The sequence below is a fragment of the Geotrypetes seraphini genome, chromosome 8 (genome assembly GCF_902459505.1).
Source record: "Geotrypetes seraphini chromosome 8, aGeoSer1.1, whole genome shotgun sequence".
Classification (NCBI taxonomy): Eukaryota; Metazoa; Chordata; class Amphibia; order Gymnophiona; family Dermophiidae; genus Geotrypetes; species Geotrypetes seraphini.
Window position 1 is genome coordinate 63,158,638 of NC_047091.1, and position 21,848 is coordinate 63,180,485.

The window sequence follows — 21,848 nt, forward strand, 5'->3', positions numbered from 1 at the left end:
GGGTGATTCAGAGGAGCCTTTCCTCTCTGAGGGAGAGTGTTCGTCAGGGGACGAGGATCCTTCTGGTTTAGATCCATCCTCCAAACCTGATGCAACTTCTTTCACTTCGTTTCTCAAAGAGATGTGTGAATCTCTCTCTATTCCCTTGGAGGCTGAGTCTAAAAAATCCAAGGCATTTCTCGATGCACTGGACTTTGACCAGCCTCCAAGGGAATTCCTAAAATTACCTCTCCATGATATTTTGCGAGAAACTTTCTACAAAAACCTGGAGACGCCCTTGACCATTCCAGGAGCTCCTCGAAAACTGGATTCCCTATATAAGGTCATACCTATTCCAGGTTTTGACAAACCGCAACTCCCTCATGAATCTTTATTAGTGGAATCCACTTTAAAGAAATCTACGGGGGCTAGTGTGTACGCCTCTGTCCCTCCTGGCAGAGAAGGTAAAGCCATGGATATGTTTGGCAAGAGGTTATATCAGAATGCGATGCTTGCTAATAGATCAGGGAACTATGCTTTCCATTTTTCTTTCTACCTTAAGCATCTCATTCAAAATTTGTCATCTTTTGAAAAATACCGTAAAAGATCTGCCTTTCGCCAAACTTCTTCATCGCTCTTACAACTTCGTAAGTTCATGGTCAGATCGATCTATGACACCTTTGAGCTGACCTCTCGAGCCACGGCTATGTCGGTGGCCATGCGTCGACTGGCCTAGCTCAGAGTTTCAGAACTTGATGTCAATCATCAGGATCGACTGGCTAATGCACCTTGCCTGGGGGATGAGCTGTTTGGAGAATCCATGGACTCCACTACCCAAAAGCTTTCAGCTCATGAGACTAGGTGGGATACTCTCCTCAAAACAAAAAAGAAGACCCCACCTACCAGGCCCTTTCGTCAGCAATCGGCATACCAACGTCGATTTGTGGCTCGTCCTTTGCCACAGGCACCTCAACAACCCAGGCGTCAGAGGCAACAGCAGAGGCAAAACAATAGACCGACTCAGCAGCAGCAACAGGTGAAGCCTCCTCCTCCACAAAAATCCTCACAACCCTTTTGACTTGGTTCTCCAGGACATAGCCTATAGGAGGATGCCTTACTCATTTTATAAGCCGTTGGGAAACCATCACCTCGGATCAGTGGGTCCTCAACATCAACCGCCACGGCTACTCTCTCAACTTTCAGACTCTTCCTGCCCAAAATCTACCAAAAGAGTCTGCTTTGAACACTCCTCAGTCTTCCCTCCTTCTTCAAGAGGTTCAATCCCTCCTCCTTCTGAACGCCATAGAGGAAGTTCCTCTAGATCAAAAGGGGCAGGGATTCTACTCCCATTATTTTCTAGTTCCCAAAAAAACAGGAGATCTCAGACCCATTTTAGATCTTCGCGATCTCAACAAATGCTTGGTCAAAGAAAAATTCAGAATGCTTTCTCTGGCCACTCTTTACCCTCTTCTCAATCAAGGCGACTGGCTATGTTCCCTCGATCTCAAAGAAGCATACACTCATATACCGGTCCATCTGGCCTCCAGACAGTACCTACGCTTCATGATCAATCGTTGTCATTACCAGTACAAGGTTCTACCCTTCGGTCTTGCCTCCTCTCCAAGAGTGTTTACCAAATGTCTGATTGTGGTAGCTGCCTTTCTACGTTCCCACCACCTTCAGGTGTTTCCTTACCTGGACGATTGGTTGATAAAGACCAATTCATCTCAGACAGTACTCCTGGCCACCAACCAAACCATCCTGTTTCTACAACTTTTGGGGTTCGAGATCAATCTACCCAAGTCTCATCTCATCCCCTCTCAGAGACTTCAATTCATTGGAGCGGTGCTGGACACAGTCCTCATGAGAGCGTTCCTACCGTCCAACTGTCTTCAAACACTTCAATTTCTATGTCAGCAGGTGCTTCCACAACGTTCCATCTCAGCCAAGCAAATGATGATACTTTTGGGTCACATGGCCTCCACAGTTCATGTCACACCCTTCGCACGTCTTCACCTGCGCACTCCTCAATGGACCCTAGCTACCCAGTGGTCTCAAGCGATGGATCCTTGCTCTCGTCACATATCTGTGACATCATCTCTTCGTCAGTCTCTACAATGGTGGTTGATATCCTCAAATCTCTCCAGGGGCCTTCTCTTCCATCTACCTCCTCATCAACTTATCATCACCACCGACGTCTCCCCTTACGCTTGGGGAGCTCACTTGAATGAGTTCCAAACTCAAGGACTTTGGACAGCTCAGGAAATGAAGCATCACATCAATTTCCTGGAACTCAGAGCGATGTTTTATGCCCTCAAGGCCTTCCAACATCTTCTCTTTCCTCAAGTTCTCCTGCTGTGCACAGACAATCAAGTTGCAATGTACTACATCAACAAGCAGGGTGGGACAGGCTCTCGCATATTGTGCCAGGAAGCCCAGAAGATCTGGACTTGGGCCATAGATCACCATCTATTCCTGAAAGCTATCTACATTCAGGGAGAGCAGAATTCCTTAGCGGACAAGCTCAGCAGAATTCTCCAGCCTCACGAGTGGGCACTCGATCCTTTCACTCTGCAGTCCATCTTCGCTCAATGGGGCACTCCTCAGATAGACCTCTTTGCAGCTCCTCACAATCACCAGCTGCCCCTATTCTGCTCCAGACTCTCCTCTCCTCACCGTCTAGCAGCGGATGCATTTCTCCTCAATTGGTCCAATCTGTTCCTGTACGCTTTCCCTCCTCTGCCTCTCATGTTAAGAACCTTGTTCAAGCTCAAGAGGGAACGAGCCACCATGATTCTGATTGCTCCAAGGTGGCCCAGGCAACATTGGTTCTCCCTTCTACTTCAACTCAGTTCCAGGGAATCTTTTCTTCTTCCACTGTTTCCTTCTCTGCTTACACAGCATCAGGAGACCCTTGTACATCCCAACCTCCAGTCTCTGTACCTGACAGCTTGGTATCTCTCGGGCTGACTTCTCATGATACTCTTTTGTCTCAACCCGTTCGTTCCATTCTAGATGCCTCCAGGAAACCAGCCACTCTGCAATGTTACCATCAGAAGTGGACACGATTTTCTTCCTGGTGTCTTCTTCATCATCTTGATCCCACTTCCCTGGCAGTGGAGACATTGTTGGATTATCTGCTTTCTTTGTCTGACTCTGGCCTTAAGTCTACTTCCATCAGAGTCCACCTCAGTGCTATTGCTGCTTTTCATGAGCCGGTTCATGGAAAACTTCTCTCAGCTCATCCCTTGGTGTCCAGGTTCATGCGGGGTCTTTTCAATGTGAAACCACCTCTTAAAGCCCCTCCTGTAATCTGGGATCTCAATGTGGTTCTTTCCGCCTTAATGAAGCCTCCATTTGAACCTTTGGCTACCACTCCTTTCAAGTTTCTCACTTGGAAAGTACTTTTCCTTATTGCTCTTACCTCTGCCAGGAGGGTCAGTGAGCTACATGCACTGGTTGCAGATCCACCTTTTACGGTCTTTCATCATGACAAAGTGGTTCTGCGTACACATCCAAAGTTTCTCCATAAGGTTGCTCTGAATTCCATCTCAACCAATCCATTGTTCTGCCTGTCTTCTTTCTGAAACCTCACTCTCATTCTGGAGAACAGACTCTACATACTTTGGACTGTAAGAGGGCTCTAGCTTACTATTTAGAGCGTACTAAGCCCCACAGATCAGCTCCCCAACTCTTTCTGTCCTTTGATCCGAATAAATTGGGACGTCCTGTTTCTAAACGTACGTTGTCTAATTGGCTGGCAGCATGCATTTCATTCTGTTATGCTCAGACCGGACTGACACTGGAAGGTTCTGTCACGGCCCATAGAGTTCGAGCTATGGCAGCATCTGTAGCTTTTTCTCCGTTCCACTCCTATTGAGGAAATCTGCAAGGCTGCTACTTGGTCCTCAGTTCATACTTTTACATCTCACTATTGTCTGGATGCTTTCTCCAGACGGGATGGACACTTCGGCCAATCTGTTTTGCAAAATTTGTTTTCCTAATGGCCAACCTTCCCTCCATCCCTCTTTTTGTTAGCTTGGAGGTCACCCATCAGTCAAGAATATGCTGCCTGCTTGTCCTGGGATAAAGCACAGTTACTTACCGTAACAGGTGTTATCCAGGGACAGCAGGCAGATATTCTTGCGTCCCACCCACCTCCCCGGGTTGGCTTCTTAGCTGGCTTATCCTAACTGGGGACTGCGCGCCTCTGTCGGGCGGGAAGGCACTCGCGCGTGCGCGGTGCGGCCTACTAGAACTTTCCAAGTTCTTAGAGTGCAATCACTCTAAAATTGTCCGTACCGGGGCTCCGTCGGTGCCGTCACCCATCAGTCAAGAATATCTGCCTGCTGTCCCTGGATAACACCTGTTACGGTAAGTAACTGTGCTTTTTCAACAGTTGTAATTTTTTAAAAATCTTTCCATTTTTGCTGGATTATAGCTACAAGATCTGGGAGTATAGTGATCTCAAGCCAGTGCCTCCTACATTTTGGTGCATAATACAAGTGGTGTTTTCTTTAATGTCATAATCATAAAGACAAATAACTATCTCTGAATTTATCATTGCACAGTTGGCCCAGTGTCCTATTAGAACAATCTAATTTAATGCCTGCTCCCTTAAACCCTCATCATACAACAATGCTGTGCAAATCTTTTCATCCTCTTTCTTACTGTCCTTGTAGATTTCAGTCTCTGGCCCCCCTTGAACAGATGTTTTTAATTCCTCCAACTTTGTCTTGCATTTGCCTCTCTACCAACCTGCATTTTTTTTTAGTAAGACTTACACCAGTTTAAATCCTCACTGTGCTCCTTCATCTTCAATTTGATTTCTTCAATCTACTGTTGAGCCCCCCTCTCCCATTTTGCCTCTCAGTTCACTCACCATTACCAACACTTCTGCTTTTACTGATGCAATTTCTTCGTTAACCTCTCTGAATCACTGTTGAAAGTCATTTCCAGTGAGCAACTGCTCTTCTGTCACTTACTGCTCTGAATTGTGTGTTTTCACATCTTTTTTTGTGGTTACCCTCTTGGCTCCATTCTTTAAGCCTCTCTCCCCACCGCTATGGAAGAGTTCTCTGAAATCAAAGACTTTCATCTCTCCTCAGTTCCTGCACAAATCAATCAGGGGATCAGACTTTGATTCTCAACATCCATTAGTGCTGCCCAATTCAGGGAAAAAAATTTTGATTAGATTCAGCCTATTGAATTATTTTCGATTCGATTTTCCTGCTCAATTGGGTTTATTTTATAGCCTCATCACCCCTTTTATACCGATACAGAGGCATTATAATATTCTTAGTCTTGTTTACCATCCCTTTTCTAATAATTCTTAGCATCATTTGCTTTTTTGGCCACTGCCACACATTGAGAGGAAAGTTTCAGCATATTGTTCACGATGACACCCAGATCAAACACATCTGGGACCACCACGATCGACATGTTCGATAACTGGATCCACCACAATGCACCCATTAGCAAACGTCGGGCGCAGTGTGGACTGCATGGCTCCAGATACCTCTAGCAACCATCTTACTTGCGTCATTCCCACAACATCTAGCTGCCATCCGTGCTGTATTAAAATGTGTCACAATTGCTAAAGAATCTTTAAAAATCTCTACATTGAAGCTCATCTGCCATTTTTTTGCCCACTCACTCAGTTTGTTTAGGTCTCTTTGTAGTTCTTTACATTCCTCAACAGTTCTAACCCTACTGGAAAGTTTTGTGTTGTCCGCGAATTTTATCACTTCGTCCCTGTTTCCAGGTCATTAATGAACATATTGAACAGCAGCGGTCCACAGGGGTCAGTACTGGGACCGCTGCTGTTCAACATATTCATTAATGACCTGGAAACAGGGACGAAGTGCGAAGTTATAAAATTCACGGACGAAACAAAACTCTCCAGTAGGGTTAGAACTGTTGAGGAATGTAAAGAACTACAAAGAGACCTGAACAACCTGAGTGAGTGGGCAAAAAAATGGCTGATGAGCTTCAATGTAGAGAAATGTAAAGTCTTGCACATAGGGAAAGGGAACCCGATGTATAGCTATACGCTGGGAGGGATGGTACTGGGGGAAAGCAACCTAGAAAAGAACTTGGGGGTATTGGTGGATATAACAATGAAGCTGGCAGCACAATGTGCAGCGGCCTCAAAGAAGGCGAACAGAATGTTGGGCATTATCAAAAAAGGTATTACGACCAAAACGAAGGAAGTTATCCTGCCACTGTATCGGGCGATGGTGTGCCCGCATCTGGAGTACTGTGTCCAATACTGGTCGCCGTACCTTAAGAAGGATATGGTGATACTTGAGAGGATACAGAGAAGAGCAACAAGGATGATAAAAGGCATGGAAAACCTTTCATATGCTGAAAGGCTAGAGAAGCTGGGGCTTTTTTCCCTGGAAAAGCGGAGACTTAGAGGGGACATGATAGAGACTTATAAGATCATGAAAGGCATAGAGAAGGTGGAGAGGGACAGATTCTTTAGACTAGCAGGGACAAAAACAAGAGGGCATTCAGAAAAATTGAAAGGAGACAGATTCAGAACAAATGCTAGGAAGTTCTTCTTCACTCAGAGGGTGGTAACATAGAAACATAGAATATGACGGCAGAAGAGGGCCGGCAGCCCAACAAGTCTGCCCACTCAAGAACCCTCCCTCCCTGGTGTACCCATCTTTTATGCATAACTCTGTAGCACCCCCACCTGTTGGTCCCATCGACTTTTGAAGTCGAGTACACTACTAGCCTCGACCACTTGGCGTGGAAGTTTATTCCATTGATCAATCACCCGTTCAGTGAAGAAGTATTTCCTGGTGTCACCAAGAAATCTTCCCCCATTAGGTTTTAGCGAATGCCCTCTTCTTGCCGTGGGACCTGTAAGAAAAAATAATTCTTCCTCCACTTCAATGCGACCCGTGATGTATTTGAATGTTTCTATCATGTCCCCTCTTTCTCTGCGCTCCTCGAGAGAATATAGGTGCAGTCTGGTCAGACGTTCTTCATATGTGATGTCTTTAAGTCCTGAGATCATCCTAGTGGCCATTCTCTGGATCGACTACATTCTCTTCACATCTTTTTGATAATGTGGCCTCCAAAACTGGACACAGTACTCCAGGTGAGGTCTCACCATGGATCTGTATAACGGTAATATGATTTCAGGTTTTCGGCTGATAAAGCTCCTTCTGATGCAACCCAGCATTTGTCTAGCTTTTGCTGAAGCTTTCTCCTCCTGATTGGCAGCTTTCATATCTTCTTGGATGAGAACTCCCAAGTCCCTTTCTGCAGTGGTTCTCGTTAAGTTTTCACCGTTCAAGGTGTATGTTCTGCATGGGTTTCCGCTCCCAAGGTGCATTACTTTACATTTTTTGGCATTAAAGTTTAGTTGCCAAGTACTGGACCATTGTTCCAACAAAAGCAGGTCCTTCTCCATAGTGCTGGGCCCGGTTGCTCTGTCCACAATGTTGCATAGTTTTGCATCATCAGCAAATAATGTAATTTTGCCTCGAAGTCCCTGTGTTAGATCCCTAATAAAGATATTAAATAGCATCGGACTCAAGACTGAGCCCTGTGGCACTCCGCTGGTCACCTTTGACGTTTTTGAGGGGATACCGTTCACCATTACTCTTTGAAGTCTGGTAGACACCTGGAATGCGCTTCCAGAAGAGGTGATAGGCCAGAGTACGATATTGGGTTTCAAAAAGGGATTGGATGATTTCCTGAAGGAGAATGGGATTGAAGGGTATAGATAGAGGGTTACTATACAGGATACTAAATGAGTAGGGAATAAAAGGTTTAGGTAAAGGATCACTTACAGGTCATGGACCTGGGGGGCCGCCACGGGAGCGGACTGCTGGGCACGATGGACCCCTGGTCTGACCTGGCAGAGGCAATGCTTATGTTTTTCTTTTCCTTATAATTAAGATAAATATTAACATTGTAACTATTCTCTCTTACTTTCCATTCCCTTATGTATCATGTTTGTTTGTTTTGTCTGTTTGTTTTTAACCCACTTCAATGATGTACAATGGATTCTTGATCTATCTTATATTTTAATGTTACTCGCTTAGTATGTAATAAGCGATTTATCAAATTTTAATAAACTTGAAACTTCCTATGTTCCAACAAGAGCACAGGCAAGGGGGGGGGAGGTTTTAATTATTACTATTACTAAACTGTAGCTGGTCAAAACCATTCAGAGCAAAACATTAAGGTGCATTAGAAGCAAAAATATACCAGCTTCCGCTATTTTAGCAGTCAGAGCCTAAGAGAAAGGGGCTGGGGAGGAAAACAAGATAATGAAAAGGGAGCAGAAAAAGTGAGAGAGGATGAAGGGCAAGCAAGGATATTGGAAGGAATGTGGGAGGTGTGGGGAGAATCCCAAAAAGTCATGAGCAAAAGAGAAACCAAGAAAATAAATGGGGCCATAAATACCATATATAAAGTTGCATCCAGAACCAAAGTGCCTATTCTGGGAAGACATGCAAATGGATCTGGAGTAAAAAAAAGAAAAGAGAGAGAGCGTGGGAAACCTCACTTAGAATCAGCATGTGCCATCTATACTAAAAGCTTGATATAGATAGCACACTAAACAAAAAGTTCTCGGAGCTCTGTGCTATTAGTCTGTTCTTCCTTCATTTTCCTTGGAAATCAATGATTAAAAAAAAGAATGGAGTAGAAAAGGAGAAGCCACGAGGGAACATTAGGGATAAGATACGTATCGCTTAGGAAACAAAACATGCATATAAAGTATTTCAATTTTTTGCTTTAAGACTATAATAAAAGCTCATCATAACATCGTTTTCTCTCTTTTACACTCGTAGCAGGTTTCCCATAAATCAGTACATTATTTTCTCAGTTTCTCCAAGCGATCGACCATCGCTCTTTACACTCTAGGTTCTAGGCCTCGGCAAAGCCTCAGGCCCACTGCGTGAGATTAAGGCACTACATCCTAACACCAGGCAAACCGGCACACGCCCGCAGCCATCATCCATTTATTTTCTCCCGAGTCCTGACCCTCCACATCTCTGACTCACCTGCCCAAACCTCCTCCACTCGTTCACACTTCCCCGACTGCCCAAACTTTGCAGCACTTCCCGACTGCACAAACCTCGCACTTCGCAGCAATCTCCCTCCTGAAGCAGGAGTGGCAGCGGAGCAACAGAAAACCGTATTGGCTTGGGATAGAAGATAAGTTACACCACTGGCATACTATTAAGCACTCTGCACTGCCTAAATTTAACCACCTTAGGAGGCCTGAAGGCATGGGGAGGAGCGTCGGTCACTGAATCGGTGAGTCCGATTAAAAAAACAAAAAAAAAAAAACAACGAATCGATTCAAATTGATTAACCCAAAGTGAATTGGTGAATCGATTCAAATTGTGAATTGGGCAGCACTAACATCCACATGTTTGAGTGATATCATTTCCTTCAAACAAAAAATTTTTAATTAGTCGTTCTGCTTCTCTTGTTGTAGGACAGTATTTGAACACTTTTTTTCCTTTTCCAGCAAAGGAAGTGTCATTCCGTGGTCGTCCCTTGAAAGGGCAGGAGATCAAGATTCCAGCAGGTTACGTAGGACTAGTCTTGGAAGAAAATCACAAGCCCTGCTCTGAAGAGAAAGTAAGCCCTTGGGGTGGGGAGGAAAACTTCAAAAACTGTGGTACAGCAACAACATCTATGTTCTGCTGATGGAGTCTTTTGCAGTTATGCAACTAACTTTTCACTCTGTATATGTGACTCTGCTTTTCAATTTTTATTCCATGACTTTTTCATAACTAGGAAATTAAAAAACTGTAAAAACAAGTTAGTATAAGGACTGCACCTGGTAACTTGTGTAGTGTCAGCCTACCATTACACTGGAACTGTAGTGCTGGTTGCAAGTCTCCTCTTTCAGGTCATAACACCAATTGTGAAGGCATAGCTTAGTGCAGGATGTGAACCAGGGAAACCAGAGTTCAAATCTCTTCTTCCACTAACTCTCTACTACCTTAGGTGCAAATTATAATTTAATTTACCAATGCTTTTGTCAGTTTTTTATCTATGGAGGAAAAAGGCTTTATAAAATAGACTCTTAGCTTATTAGCCCCCAACAAGAACTACCTACTATACCTAATTGTAGTTTGCCTTGAGAGCAGATTTGGAAAGGCAAGCAAATCTAAAATCTCTCTCTTGAGTTCTTTGTTCAGTAATGTTATATGAAATTACAGGTAGCTAGCAATGTCATCAGCATGTGAACATTCTGTGAGTGCTTAAGCACCCCAGTATTTTTCCCTGTAACTCTGTAGATTTGATGCAGAAAGCTCCATGTTGCAAAGCTACAGGGAGAAGGTAGTGTTTCTGTATCCTAGTTACTGTTCCAATCTTCCCCTGCAGCCTATTGATTAGCTGTGAGCTGTATTTGACCAATAGATGCAGGGGGAGCAGAGATTGCTCCAGCCTAGCAGCTGCTAATGAGGAAGAAAAGTGTATCAGACAGATACTGAAAAAAGGGAGAGATAGATTCAGATAACTTTATTGGCATGTTTATAAAGTAATACCTAAGTATGTATATTGGTAAAGTAATGCCTATGGGTTACAAAAGAAGAAGACCCAATTTTCCACAGAAGAAGGAGCAATCCAGAAATAACAACAAGCTGTGGCGAAGCACATTGTTCTTGACTTTCCTTTATTTTCTTCAAACTATCTTTGAACAATGGTAGAAATGAAACCACATCAAATGTATAAAAGACTAACGGACCCGACACAGGCTGTGTTTCGGTTGGCAAGCCTCTCTCAAGGGTCCTAAGCATATAGGCCCAGTAGGCACGTGCCTAGGGCCCAAAGTTGTCAGTGGGGCCCGCTGAAGAAAGAGGACTCAAGTGTTTGTTGTTTTTTTTTTTTTCCTTTTGCAATGCGGACCCCCTGGGAAAGATCAGCAGCGCTGAAGCCCCCCCCCCCCCGGAAAAGATCAGAAGCGCTGCCCCCCCTGGGAGATCGACAACACCACCCTTCCCCCAGCATCAACAGCAACAAACCGGAATGTGACGTCGGAGGGAGTGGACTGGCAGGCGCAAGGAGTTGCTGCAAGGTCCCATGATGACTGTGTCTGCCGGTCCAACCCCTCCGACGTCACTTACTTCTTCCCTGAGCAGAGCCAGCAGATGCAGTCATCGCGGGATCTTGCAGCAACTCCTTGCGTCTGCTGGTCCACTCCCTCTGACATTCCGGTTTGTTGCTGTTGATGCTGGGGGGAGGTTGGTGTTGTCGATCTCCCGGGGGGGGCAGCGCTTCTGATCTTTTCGGGGGGGGCAGCGCTGCCGATCTTTCCTGGGAGGCCGCATTGCCAAAGGAAAAAAAACCAAAAAACACCTGAGTCCTCTGTTTCTTCAGTGGGCCCCCTCTGACCTAGAAGGGTGGTGGAAGGAGAGAAAGGGGCAGATGCTGATGAAATTGGGTGCAGGGAAAGGGGGGGAGAGAGAGAGATAAGGGGAAAGGATACTAGAAAGAATTGGTTTGAAGGGAAAGAAAGGGGGCAGATGCTGATGAAATTGGTGTGTAGGGAAAAAGAAGAGATATAAGGAGAAGGAAACTGGATGGAATTGAGTTGAAGGGAAAGAAAGGGGGCAGATGCTGATGGAATTGGGGTGCAGGGAAAGGGGGAAGGATACTGGATGGAATTGGGTTGGAGGGAAAGAAAGGGGGCTGATGCTGATGGAATTGAGGGAAGGGAGAGAAGAGAGTGAAATGCCAGACCATGGGGGTGTGGGTGTGGCAGAGGGAAAGGAAAAGGAGAGGAGAGAAATGCAAGACCATTGGAGAAGGGAATGGAAGAAGGTGGATGCCAGACCAATGGGGTGAAGGGAAAGATGGAAGGGGGAGGCATACAGTTTCTGGAAGTGGCACAGAAGAACAGAAGATGAAAGGAAGAGAGTGACAAGAAGATGAGGAGAGCAGAAACCAGAGAAGACAAAGGTAGAAAAAAAATTTTTCTATTTATTTATTTTTTTGCTTTAGGGGACATGCATCGCTGTTTCTGTGGTGTTGCATTGTATGCAGAGTCCAGCTTCTTGGTGGCAGAAAATAAGGAGATTCAAATCAGGTTAATTCAAGGAGCTCCCAAGAACCATGCCTGATGCATTTTGCCAAACAAGGCTAGTCAACGCTAACAAAAAAGCATATCTTTCATACAAACAGAACACAGAAAACAACTTTGCCTAGTATGGACTATGTAATCACAAACTAACCTCTCCCACCTTTTACAAAACTGTAGAGCAATTTTTTAGCGCTGACCGTGGCTAAAAACCATACTACAGTTTTGTAAAAGGGGGGAGAAGTTAGTTCTGGGTCGCTCTCTCCAAATCCATCTATCTTTCCCTCGCCCCCCCTTTCCACTAAATCCATCTCCTATCCCCGCAAGGCCCCTTGGTTTCCTCCCATATCACAGAGAGCTAAAACAGAATGTCGAGCTCTGGAGCGCATATGGAAAAAAATCAAAATGTCCTATAGACAGACAGTCCTGGAGAGTCAATATCAAGCTGTACAATACAGCACTAAAAAAAGCAAGAAAGAACTTCTATGGTGACAAAATCTCCAGGTCCAACAATCAAAGCAGTACTCTATTCAATATCTGGCGCTCCCTAACCTCCAAAAGAGACCCCACCTTGCTCCCCTCCTCTCCCTCAGCCGATGTTCTAGCAAAATTCTTCAACGATAAGGTTTCTTCCTTGAGATGCTCTTTCCCTCCTTCAGTCTCTTACAACTCCCTAGTGCCCACCGATTCCACTCCCACCCTAATGGTCTCCAACCCTATCCCAGCTGACAGATCCTGGACCTCCTTTGAGCGCGTATCTGAATCCCTGGTCCTCATTCTCTGCCTCAAACTGAAATCCTGTAATTGCTCCTTGGACCCATTCCCCTCCTACCTATACGAGAACATTCCCGCTCAGGCTATTTCTTCTATCACCATTCTTATAAACTCCGCCCTTCAGTCGGGCCATTTCTCCCCAGAAATGGGTCATATCACCTTGACCCCACTACTGAAAAAATCTGACCTTGACCCTTCCATACCATCCAGCTATCGCCCAATTGCAAATATCCCTCTCCTAACCAAGATGCTAGAGTCCATCATTTCTTCCCAACTCTCATCATACTTAGAGAGATTCTCTATTCTTTTACCCTATCAATATGGCTTTCGTCCTAACTTCAGCACCGAATCCCTACTGTCTTCCCTGATTTCAAGGGTTCAACAACTTCACTCTTGAAACAAGTTCGCCGTCCTCCTACAATTTGACCTTTCCGCTGCTTTCAATGTTGTTCACCATGATATTCTTGTTTACCAACTCTCTGAGATAGGTATCAACTCCACAGTCCTAGGTTGGTTCTCTAAATTCCTCCGCTCTCGTTCTTACATTGTTAACATGAATGGCACCTCATCCTCCCCCTGGAAACCGAATTGTGGAGTCCCGCAAGGCTCTCCACTATCCCCTATCCTTTTCAACATCTATATGTCCTCCCTAAAACTCCTCCACCTATCCCCCCTTGAAACAATTTACACTTAATGCAGACAACATCCTCGTCCTCCTCGAGACCGATTTGAACCTCACCGACCTGTCTAAGGACATATCCTCTTGTATAATGAACCTACAATCCTGGGCCCACACTGTGCAAATGAAATTGAATGAGTCCAAAACAAGACTTCTTTGGCTCGGTCCAAAACGAGATCACCTACCCACCTCCATCCCACTACCCTCTGGCTCCTCTCTGCAGCTTGAGTTCTCGAGCAAGGTCTTGGGCATCATCATTGATTCCACATTGTCCTTCAATGACCACCTCCAATCCTTGGTAAAAAAAATGCTTTTTCAGCCTTTACATGCTGAGGAAAGTTAGATCCTGCTTCCATCAAAAACATTTTACCCTCCTTGTCCAATCCATCATCCTCTCCAGATTGGACTATTGCAACTCTATCTACTTAAGCCTAACTAAGAAAAACCTCCACAGACTCCAACGGATTCAGAATGCCGCGGCCAAGCTCATCTTTGCTAAAAGTAAATTTGACCATGTCTCCCCGCTCCTGGCCAAGCTCCACTGGCTTCCAATAATCGCCAGGGTCCACTATAAATGCGCCTGTTTAACTTTCAAAATCCTATATGGTATCCTACCTCCCTTTATCCCTCTTCCTTGGAATTCCTCAAACCCTAATACCACCAGATCCTCCCACAAATTAAAACTATCCTTCCCCTCGCTAAAAGGCATTTCCCACACAGGAAAGCTAGGGACCTCCCTCCACTTCAAAATCACTGAGCTCTGGAACAACCTTACCTCCCCTCTTCGGAACTTGAGCTCTCTCCAGGTTTTCCGCAAACATCTGAAAACCTGGCTTTTCTCAAAAAATGTAAGTCTCCCTCCAACTTAGGAATCAAGGAAACTTATATCTTGGCATCCCAAGTCCTCTAAATTTTCTTCACACTTCTACCTCTAACCCTCTGTTGTAGTTCCTTCCTATTTCTCCTACTGTAAACCGCGTCGAGCTCTATGAACGTGGAGATGATGCGGTTTACAAACCTAAGGATTAGATTAGATTAGATGAAGACAGAAAATGATAAAGGTGTAAGTGTATACTAAAAATTATATAGTAACATAGTAGATGACAGCAAATAAAGACCCGAATGGTCCATCCAGTCTGCCCTACCTGATTTAATTTAAATTTTTTTTCTTAGCTATTTCTGGGCAAGAATCCAAAGCTCTACCCGGTACTGTGCTTGGGTTTCAACTGTTGAAGTCTCCGTCAAATCTCACTCCATCCCATCTACACCCTCCCAGCCATTGAAGCCTTCCCCAGCCCATCCTCAACCAAAAGGCCATATACAGACACATACCGTGCAAGTCTGCCCAGTACTGGCCTTAGTTCAATATTTACTATTATTTTCTGATTCTAGATCTTCTGTGAAGTGATAATCACTTGAAGCGTGCAACGTGAGCTATTAAAAAAAAACCCCATGTATGTATGTGTATGTATGTATATATATATATATAAAGTGAGGGTGAGACTACCTATGCATCGGGAATATGCTTCTCAAATTGTGTATATATGCCTCTAATATAACAAGGGAGTATCATGTGAATCATGATGTGAGAACCAAGACTAAAGGAAACTACCAAAGATAGTGAAGTGAAACAAATTTAAGGTGGTGACCTCATGAACACCTGTGGGCAGTAAAATCCTGTGACCTGCAGGATAAAAACAAAAACTAACAGCATACCAGTCGTAGAGGATGTGTTGGTATGGTGGAATTGAATTTCAAAATTCGAAGGTCCTTAAAAAGGAAAAATGGAAAATGAAACAGACAAGTCTAAAAACAAAATGGTAACTAAAAAGTAAATCAAATGACAAAGATAACTAAATTATGAAATTGAGCAGGATAAACCATTCTCTAAGCATAAAACCTTCATAGAAGTGCCATATAAAATGAACACAACCCCATGCAGCTAAAAAAAACCAAACCTGACCTTACGCAGATGGGTTGCTTTGATTATAACTGGCAAAATTTTAAAAGTCTGATGTACCCGCTAACAAAGCTAAAACCAAAGAAAAGCAAAAGGGAAAAAAAGCCTGTAAATGAAAGACAACCTGCAAAGTAACAATGCTAGTGTGAAGAGATGACATCTAAAACCATAAAAAAACAGCAGCTGGGCATGAGCAAGAAGAGTAAAAAAATAAATTATGAAAATTAAAAAGACCCCTCAGGGACTACATATGTGGGAATGCTAAAAGGTACGAATCAACGGAGACGACAATTAAATAAAGGGTGGGGGTAAACTGCAAAAAGGAGGGGACAAACTACAGAAAAAAGGGGAACAAGAACAAGAAAACATATCGCTCATGCTGTGCTAGTGTGAGGGTAAACTAAAAAGGGGAATGCACTGTATAAAAAGCTAGAAAATGGTGATGTCCTGAAAAGGAACGAGCAGCACTGAAAGAACTCGAACGAGACTCTTATTGTCCCCGACAACCATTCATAGCAAAAACATTTAGGCAGCAGTTCAAGAAATTAAAACCATGAGACCAGCGAGAATAAAATTAAAAATCTAGTGGTAATTTACCGATATGAAGATCAAGCCAAATACTGAACTCAGATTCACAGTACAACTGCTGTGTACAAGCGGTAAAGGCTCTAAGAAAGTGAAACTGAAATGGTTGCTATGACATGTCAAAACGTGATAGGTCCTCATCTATAACCGCTACGAATTAAATGGCAGGTTTAGAAATGTAGTCAGTGGAGTTTCTATTGCTAAAATGCAGATGATGAAAGTCACGTCTGGGAATAAGTGAAATGCAGGGTTGATCTTGTGGTGAAGTAATGCTGGGGTGCTCCAAAAATGGCTTGGCAATGCTGATTATCTAAAAGTATTGTATTAAACGGCAACATAAAATGTATATGTGTATAAAATGAATAAAAGACCGCTAGAAAAGACTATTGTGCATGTATGAATTATTAAACCCTTGTGCATGTTAAAAATGAGTTGATTTAGACCCAATTAGTATATGGAAAGGCATAGTGAAGGGTTTTCAGTGCAAGACCTGTGCTGTGAACACCAGATGTGAAGGCCCACAAATTGTACCCAAATGAAGACGTGCAACTAAAGGGCCGCATTAGTGATGTACATACTGAAAAAACAAGCTGATAGGATCCTTACTAAAAAAATAATATGTGAAGCAACCAACTAAATGATAATACTAAATGAAGTGTGAATAGCGTGCATAGGACCAATGATTTGATTTGATGTGGTTTCATTTCTACCATTGTTCGAAGATATTTTGAAGAAAATAAAGGAAACTAAAGTAATACCTATAACAGTTAAGATGATAAAAGACAAACAGTCCATTCTTGTTCGCATTTTTGATGCAAGATTTTGCTTATCCACAGTTGCATCTTTTGTCTTATCTATTGTTTTGCCTTTTGTCTTTGTTTTGTTCTATTTCTATCATTTAAATTTCTCCAGAATTCTACTGTTCAACGGCTCCCCCCCTTCTGCTTCTATTCCTTTCTCTCCTCTCTTCTACCTTCCAAAGTATTTAGATCAATGCTGTCTTGTTAAAATGTTTATTTTATTTTTATTTTTCCTCTAACTCTACTTTTCACTTCTCTATTACCCTCCAGGTACTTTAGTTAGATTGTGAGCCTTCGGGACAGTAAGGGAATTTTTCAAGTACCTTTCTTATTTCTAATCTTAATGTATATTTTCTGTAAACCGCTTAGAACCTAACGGATGTAGCGGTATATAAGAAATAAATTACATTACATTACATTACAAAAGTCCCTACTCCCCATTCATGTTACTGTATTTGCATATTTGCAGACCTGCTCTAAAAAAAACCCCAACAGCTTTCTTTGCTTTAATTTTCACTTGGTATCTGGCATTCGCTTCCATATATGGTCCCCCAAGTATCCAGAGAGTGAATTACAAGCATTTGCAGTGCTGTCCAATGCAGTAACCTAACACTATTTTCGCAATAGTAACATAGTAGATGACGGCAGATAAAGACCCGAATGGTCCATCCAGTCTGCCCAACCTGATTCAATTTAAATTTTTTTTAAATTTTATCTTATTTTTTTTAATTTTTCTTCTTAGCTATTTCTGGGCAAGAATCCAAAGCTTTACCCGGTACTATGCTTGGGTTCCAACTGCCGAAATCTCTGTTAAGACTTACTCCAGCCCATCTACACCCTCCCAGCCATTGAAGCCCTCCCCTGCCCATCCTCCACCAAACGGCCATACACAGACACAGACCGTGCAAGTCTGCCCAGTAACTGGCCTAGTTCAATATTTAATATTATTTTCTGATTCTAAATCTTCTGTGTTCATCCCATGCTTCTTTGAACTCAGTCACAGTTTTACTCTCCACCACCTCTCTCGGGAGCGCATTCCAGGCATCCACTACCCTCTCCGTAAAGTAGAATTTCCTAACATTGCCCCTGAATCTACCACCCCTCAACCTCAAATTATGTCCTCTGGTTTTACCATTTTCCTTTCTCTGGAAAAGATTTTGTTCTACGTTAATACCCTTCAAGTATTTGAACGTCTGAATCATATCTCCCCTGTCTCTCCTTTCCTCTAGGGCAGGGGTGTCCAATGTCGGTCCTCGAGGGCCGCAGTCCAGTCGGGGTTTCAGGATTTCCCCAATGAATATGCATGAGATCTATGTGCATGCACTGCTTTCAATGCGTATTCATTGGGGAAATCCTGAAAACCCGACTGGACTGCGGCCCTCGAGGACCGACATTGGACACCCCTGCTCTAGGGTATACATATTCAGGGCTTCCAGTCTCTCCTTATACGTCTTCTGGCGCAAGCCTCCTATCATTTTCGTCGCCCTCCTCTGGACCGCCTCAAGTCTTCTTACGTCTTTCGCCAGATACGATCTCCAAAACTGAACACAATACTCCAAGTGGGGCCTCACCAATGACCTGTACAGGGGCATCAACACCTTCTTCCTTCTACTGACTACGCCTCTCTTTATACAGCCCAGCATCCTTCTGGCAGCAGCCACTGCCTTGTCACACTGTTTTTTTGCCTTTAGATCTTCGGACACTATCACCCCAAAGTCCCTCTCCCCGTCCGTGCATATCAGCTTCTCTCCTCCCAGCATATACGGTTCCTTCCTATTATTAATCCCCAAATGCATTACTCTGCATTTCTTTGCATTGAATTTTAGTTGCCAGGCATTAGACCATTCCTCTAACTTTTGCAGATCCTTTTTCATATTTTCCACTCCCTCTTCGGTGTCTACTCTGTTACAAATCTTGGTATCATCTGCAAAAAGGCACACTTTTCCTTCTAACCCTTCAGCAATGTCACTCACATACATATTGAACAGTATTGGCCCCAGCACCGAACCCTGAGGGACTCCACTAGTCACTATTCACTTTCCGAGATTTTGAGGAGCAACATGTACTGCTGAAACCTAGCCTCTATTTTTCCATAGACTTAACATTTCACAGTTCATGAACATTTTCAGGAAATGTACCACTGCAAATAACGAGAACAGACTGTAGAAGTACTGGGAGAGGAATAAAAGGAAAAAGGAAGGGGTGAAGGGGATTGAAATGAGTTACTGGCTAGAAGAGAGAATGCAGCTGTGAAGAGCAAGAGGTGACAAAGCAGCTATAAGGATAGGGGAGCTGGGTGATGGGGACACGCACTGGGAGTAGAGCTGTGGGGAGAGGAATAGGAAGGGGTAAGTGAACGGAAGGGGGTTACTGCCTAGGAGAGAGAATTCTACTGTGAAAGGCTGGAAGAAATAGAGCAGAAATATAAGGAGGAGAAGGGCAGAAACAGGTTTTGAGGGAGAGGGAGGTGGGCTGTGTAAAGAAAGGAGCTTGCAGAAGGAGACATGATCTGGGAGAGAGGAACAAGAGCAGGCAGAGGAGACATAGGCCGCAGACAGAAGAGGAAGTGAAAGAGATGGAGAGCAGCTATGTGAGATTGGGCTGAGTGAAAGGAGTAGGTCATGTGGAGAGAACAGACATGAAGGGGAAAAAAGGGGAAGAAGTGATAGAAGGGAGTAAGACTAGAAGAAAATGAGATGAAAGAAGCTATAGAGCGAGACTATAGAGAAACACAAGTGGAGGAAAGAGAAATTATGATGATATAGGAGGAAGACCAGAAGAGAATTATATTCAAATCTTTTTTATTGTGGGTACAAATGATAAAGTGTACAACAAGGGCAACTGAACAAACAGCCAATAATACAAATTATTTTCATTATATAAAGAGTAGTGAACCCCTCACCCAACCAACTCTACCCAACCACCTTGAACCCCGCATGCACCCCCCTTCCTAGAATAGTGGACAGAAGACAACCAACAGGTCTCAAATGTTCCAAAGGCCAGTACTCTTGTGACCTTTGGACAGCCACTGAAAGCATCCCCTAGGAAACGAAATGAGAGAAAGAAAGAGAAAAAAAAAACCCAAACCAATTTTGTAAAGGTGCCTGCAGTGACCGACCCTGGGAACAAGCGCAGTGCAGAGCTAAGCAAGAGGATTCAAAAGAAGACTACGACCTCGAGGCGATAGGGAAGTCAAATAAGCCCCCCAAACAAGCAGGAAACTACGCTGCAGACGAGGGCAACCTACCGCATCCCAGGCCTCCCATGAGGCCAAATTATGTACTAAAGATCTCCAACTCCAAAAAGAGGGATGGTCAGAAACAGTCCAGGATTGCAAAATGCATTTGAGAGCAAAGAGACACGCCTTATGACACCATTGGGAATCCCCCCCCCCTTTAGGGATGCCACTAAAAGCCCGCAGTAGGTCGAGTAAAAATTGCTCCACTGTACCTGAGATAGGATCAGGAAACATGCCCTGTAAATAATGGACTATAGACTACCAAAAAGCTTGTACAGTCCAACAATCTCAAAAGGAATGAGTAAAAGTATTGAGATCACGGCCACATTTCAAACAAAGGGGTAAGGCAATACCCCCAACTTTATGCAATTGTACCTGAGTATAATAGGCCCTATATACCATTCTAACATAGCATTCTCTAAACATCATTCCCGTTATCAATCTGGGGACCCCCCGCAGGGCACGCAGAATGTTCTAATGGCTAAGGTCTTTATGAAGTTCATGACCCCAGCTCCCCTGTATCCGTGGTATATCTTTGCAACTGGCAAGCACAGAAAGGGTCTTGCACAACGCCGACACTGAAGTAGAACAAATCGCCATCCCGGAGGTGTTCCTCCATCGGCTGTGCTATCTGTGTCTGAGGGAGGGAAAGATGATAGTGTTTAACTTGACAGTATGTGAAAGTATCACCCCAGCAACTACCTAATTGATTACCAAAAGCAGCAAGAGGTTTTCAAATTTCCCCTCCGCAGTCAACAAGTGTTTCACAAGACTGATCCCTCGAGCAGCCCACCTAAGAAAAGCAGGGTTATCCCGGCCAGGAAGAAATGCCAAGTTCCCTCGCAGTGGTAGCTGATTTGTCACATGAGGATCCCCTCCCAACCTACCTATCAAGCTCCCACACACACCTTGCATAGATTTCAAGAGAACACATGAACGCAACAGCGCAGGAATCTCCTTAGTAGGTAAATGTAATAGACTAGATAAAGAATTAGGTGCATAAAATGCAATTTCAAAATCCAATGAAGTATATTGCTGTTCCCCCCTGCAACCAGTCTTTCAGATGCCGAAGTAAATAAGCTTCATTATAAAGGCCAAATTCAGGAAGACTCAATCCCCCCCTGTGCCCATCCACCCACTAGATAATGGAAGCAAACTTTAGGCTTACAAGAATTCCAACAGAAGCGAGATAATAAGCAGTTCAAACGAGAAAGATCCTTCTTCAGCAGATGAAGCGGCAGAATTTGCAACACATACAACCAATGCGGGAATATCACCATGTGTATCAAGATAATATGTCCCATCAAAGTCAAAAGCAGATACCCCCCAGACCTCAAGTTGGACTCTAGTATCAGTCAAAAGCTTAGAAATATTGAGTGAATACAGTTGGGTCATAGAGGCCGAAAGACACCCCCAAGTACCAAAAAGAACCTAGAGCCCATTGCAATGGAAAAGAAGTGCTCCACTGAGCCTTCAAGGCCAGAGAAGATGGTAAAGCCTCAGATTTAACCAAATTCAGGCAGAAACCAGTGTAATCACCATATTCTCTAATAGTCTCCAAAAGAGCTGGTAAAGAATGAAAAGGGTCCATCAGATGAGCCAAAAGATCATCCACAAAATTCTTGAGTCCCCAGGCAAACCCCCTTAATATCCGAGTTCGAGTAAACATCACGCAGAAGCGGGTCAAGGGCCAAGACGAATAATAAAGGGGACAAAGGATACCCCTGGCAGGTCCCTCTATGAATTTCAAATAAAGCTGATCTACA

At 43.8% G+C, this 21,848-nt stretch overlaps 1 protein-coding gene across 2 annotated transcripts in view; it reads left to right on the forward strand.

Moving 5' to 3' along the window:
* Positions 1–21,848, forward strand: part of RNASEH2C (ribonuclease H2 subunit C) — a 60,124-nt gene that overhangs the window by 22,782 nt on the left and 15,494 nt on the right. For both annotated transcript variants that reach the window (XM_033956645.1, XM_033956646.1), the window contains exon 3: positions 9,485–9,597. In XM_033956645.1, coding sequence (XP_033812536.1) covers positions 9,485–9,597 — 113 coding nt within the window. The remainder of the gene's footprint in view (positions 1–9,484; positions 9,598–21,848) is intronic.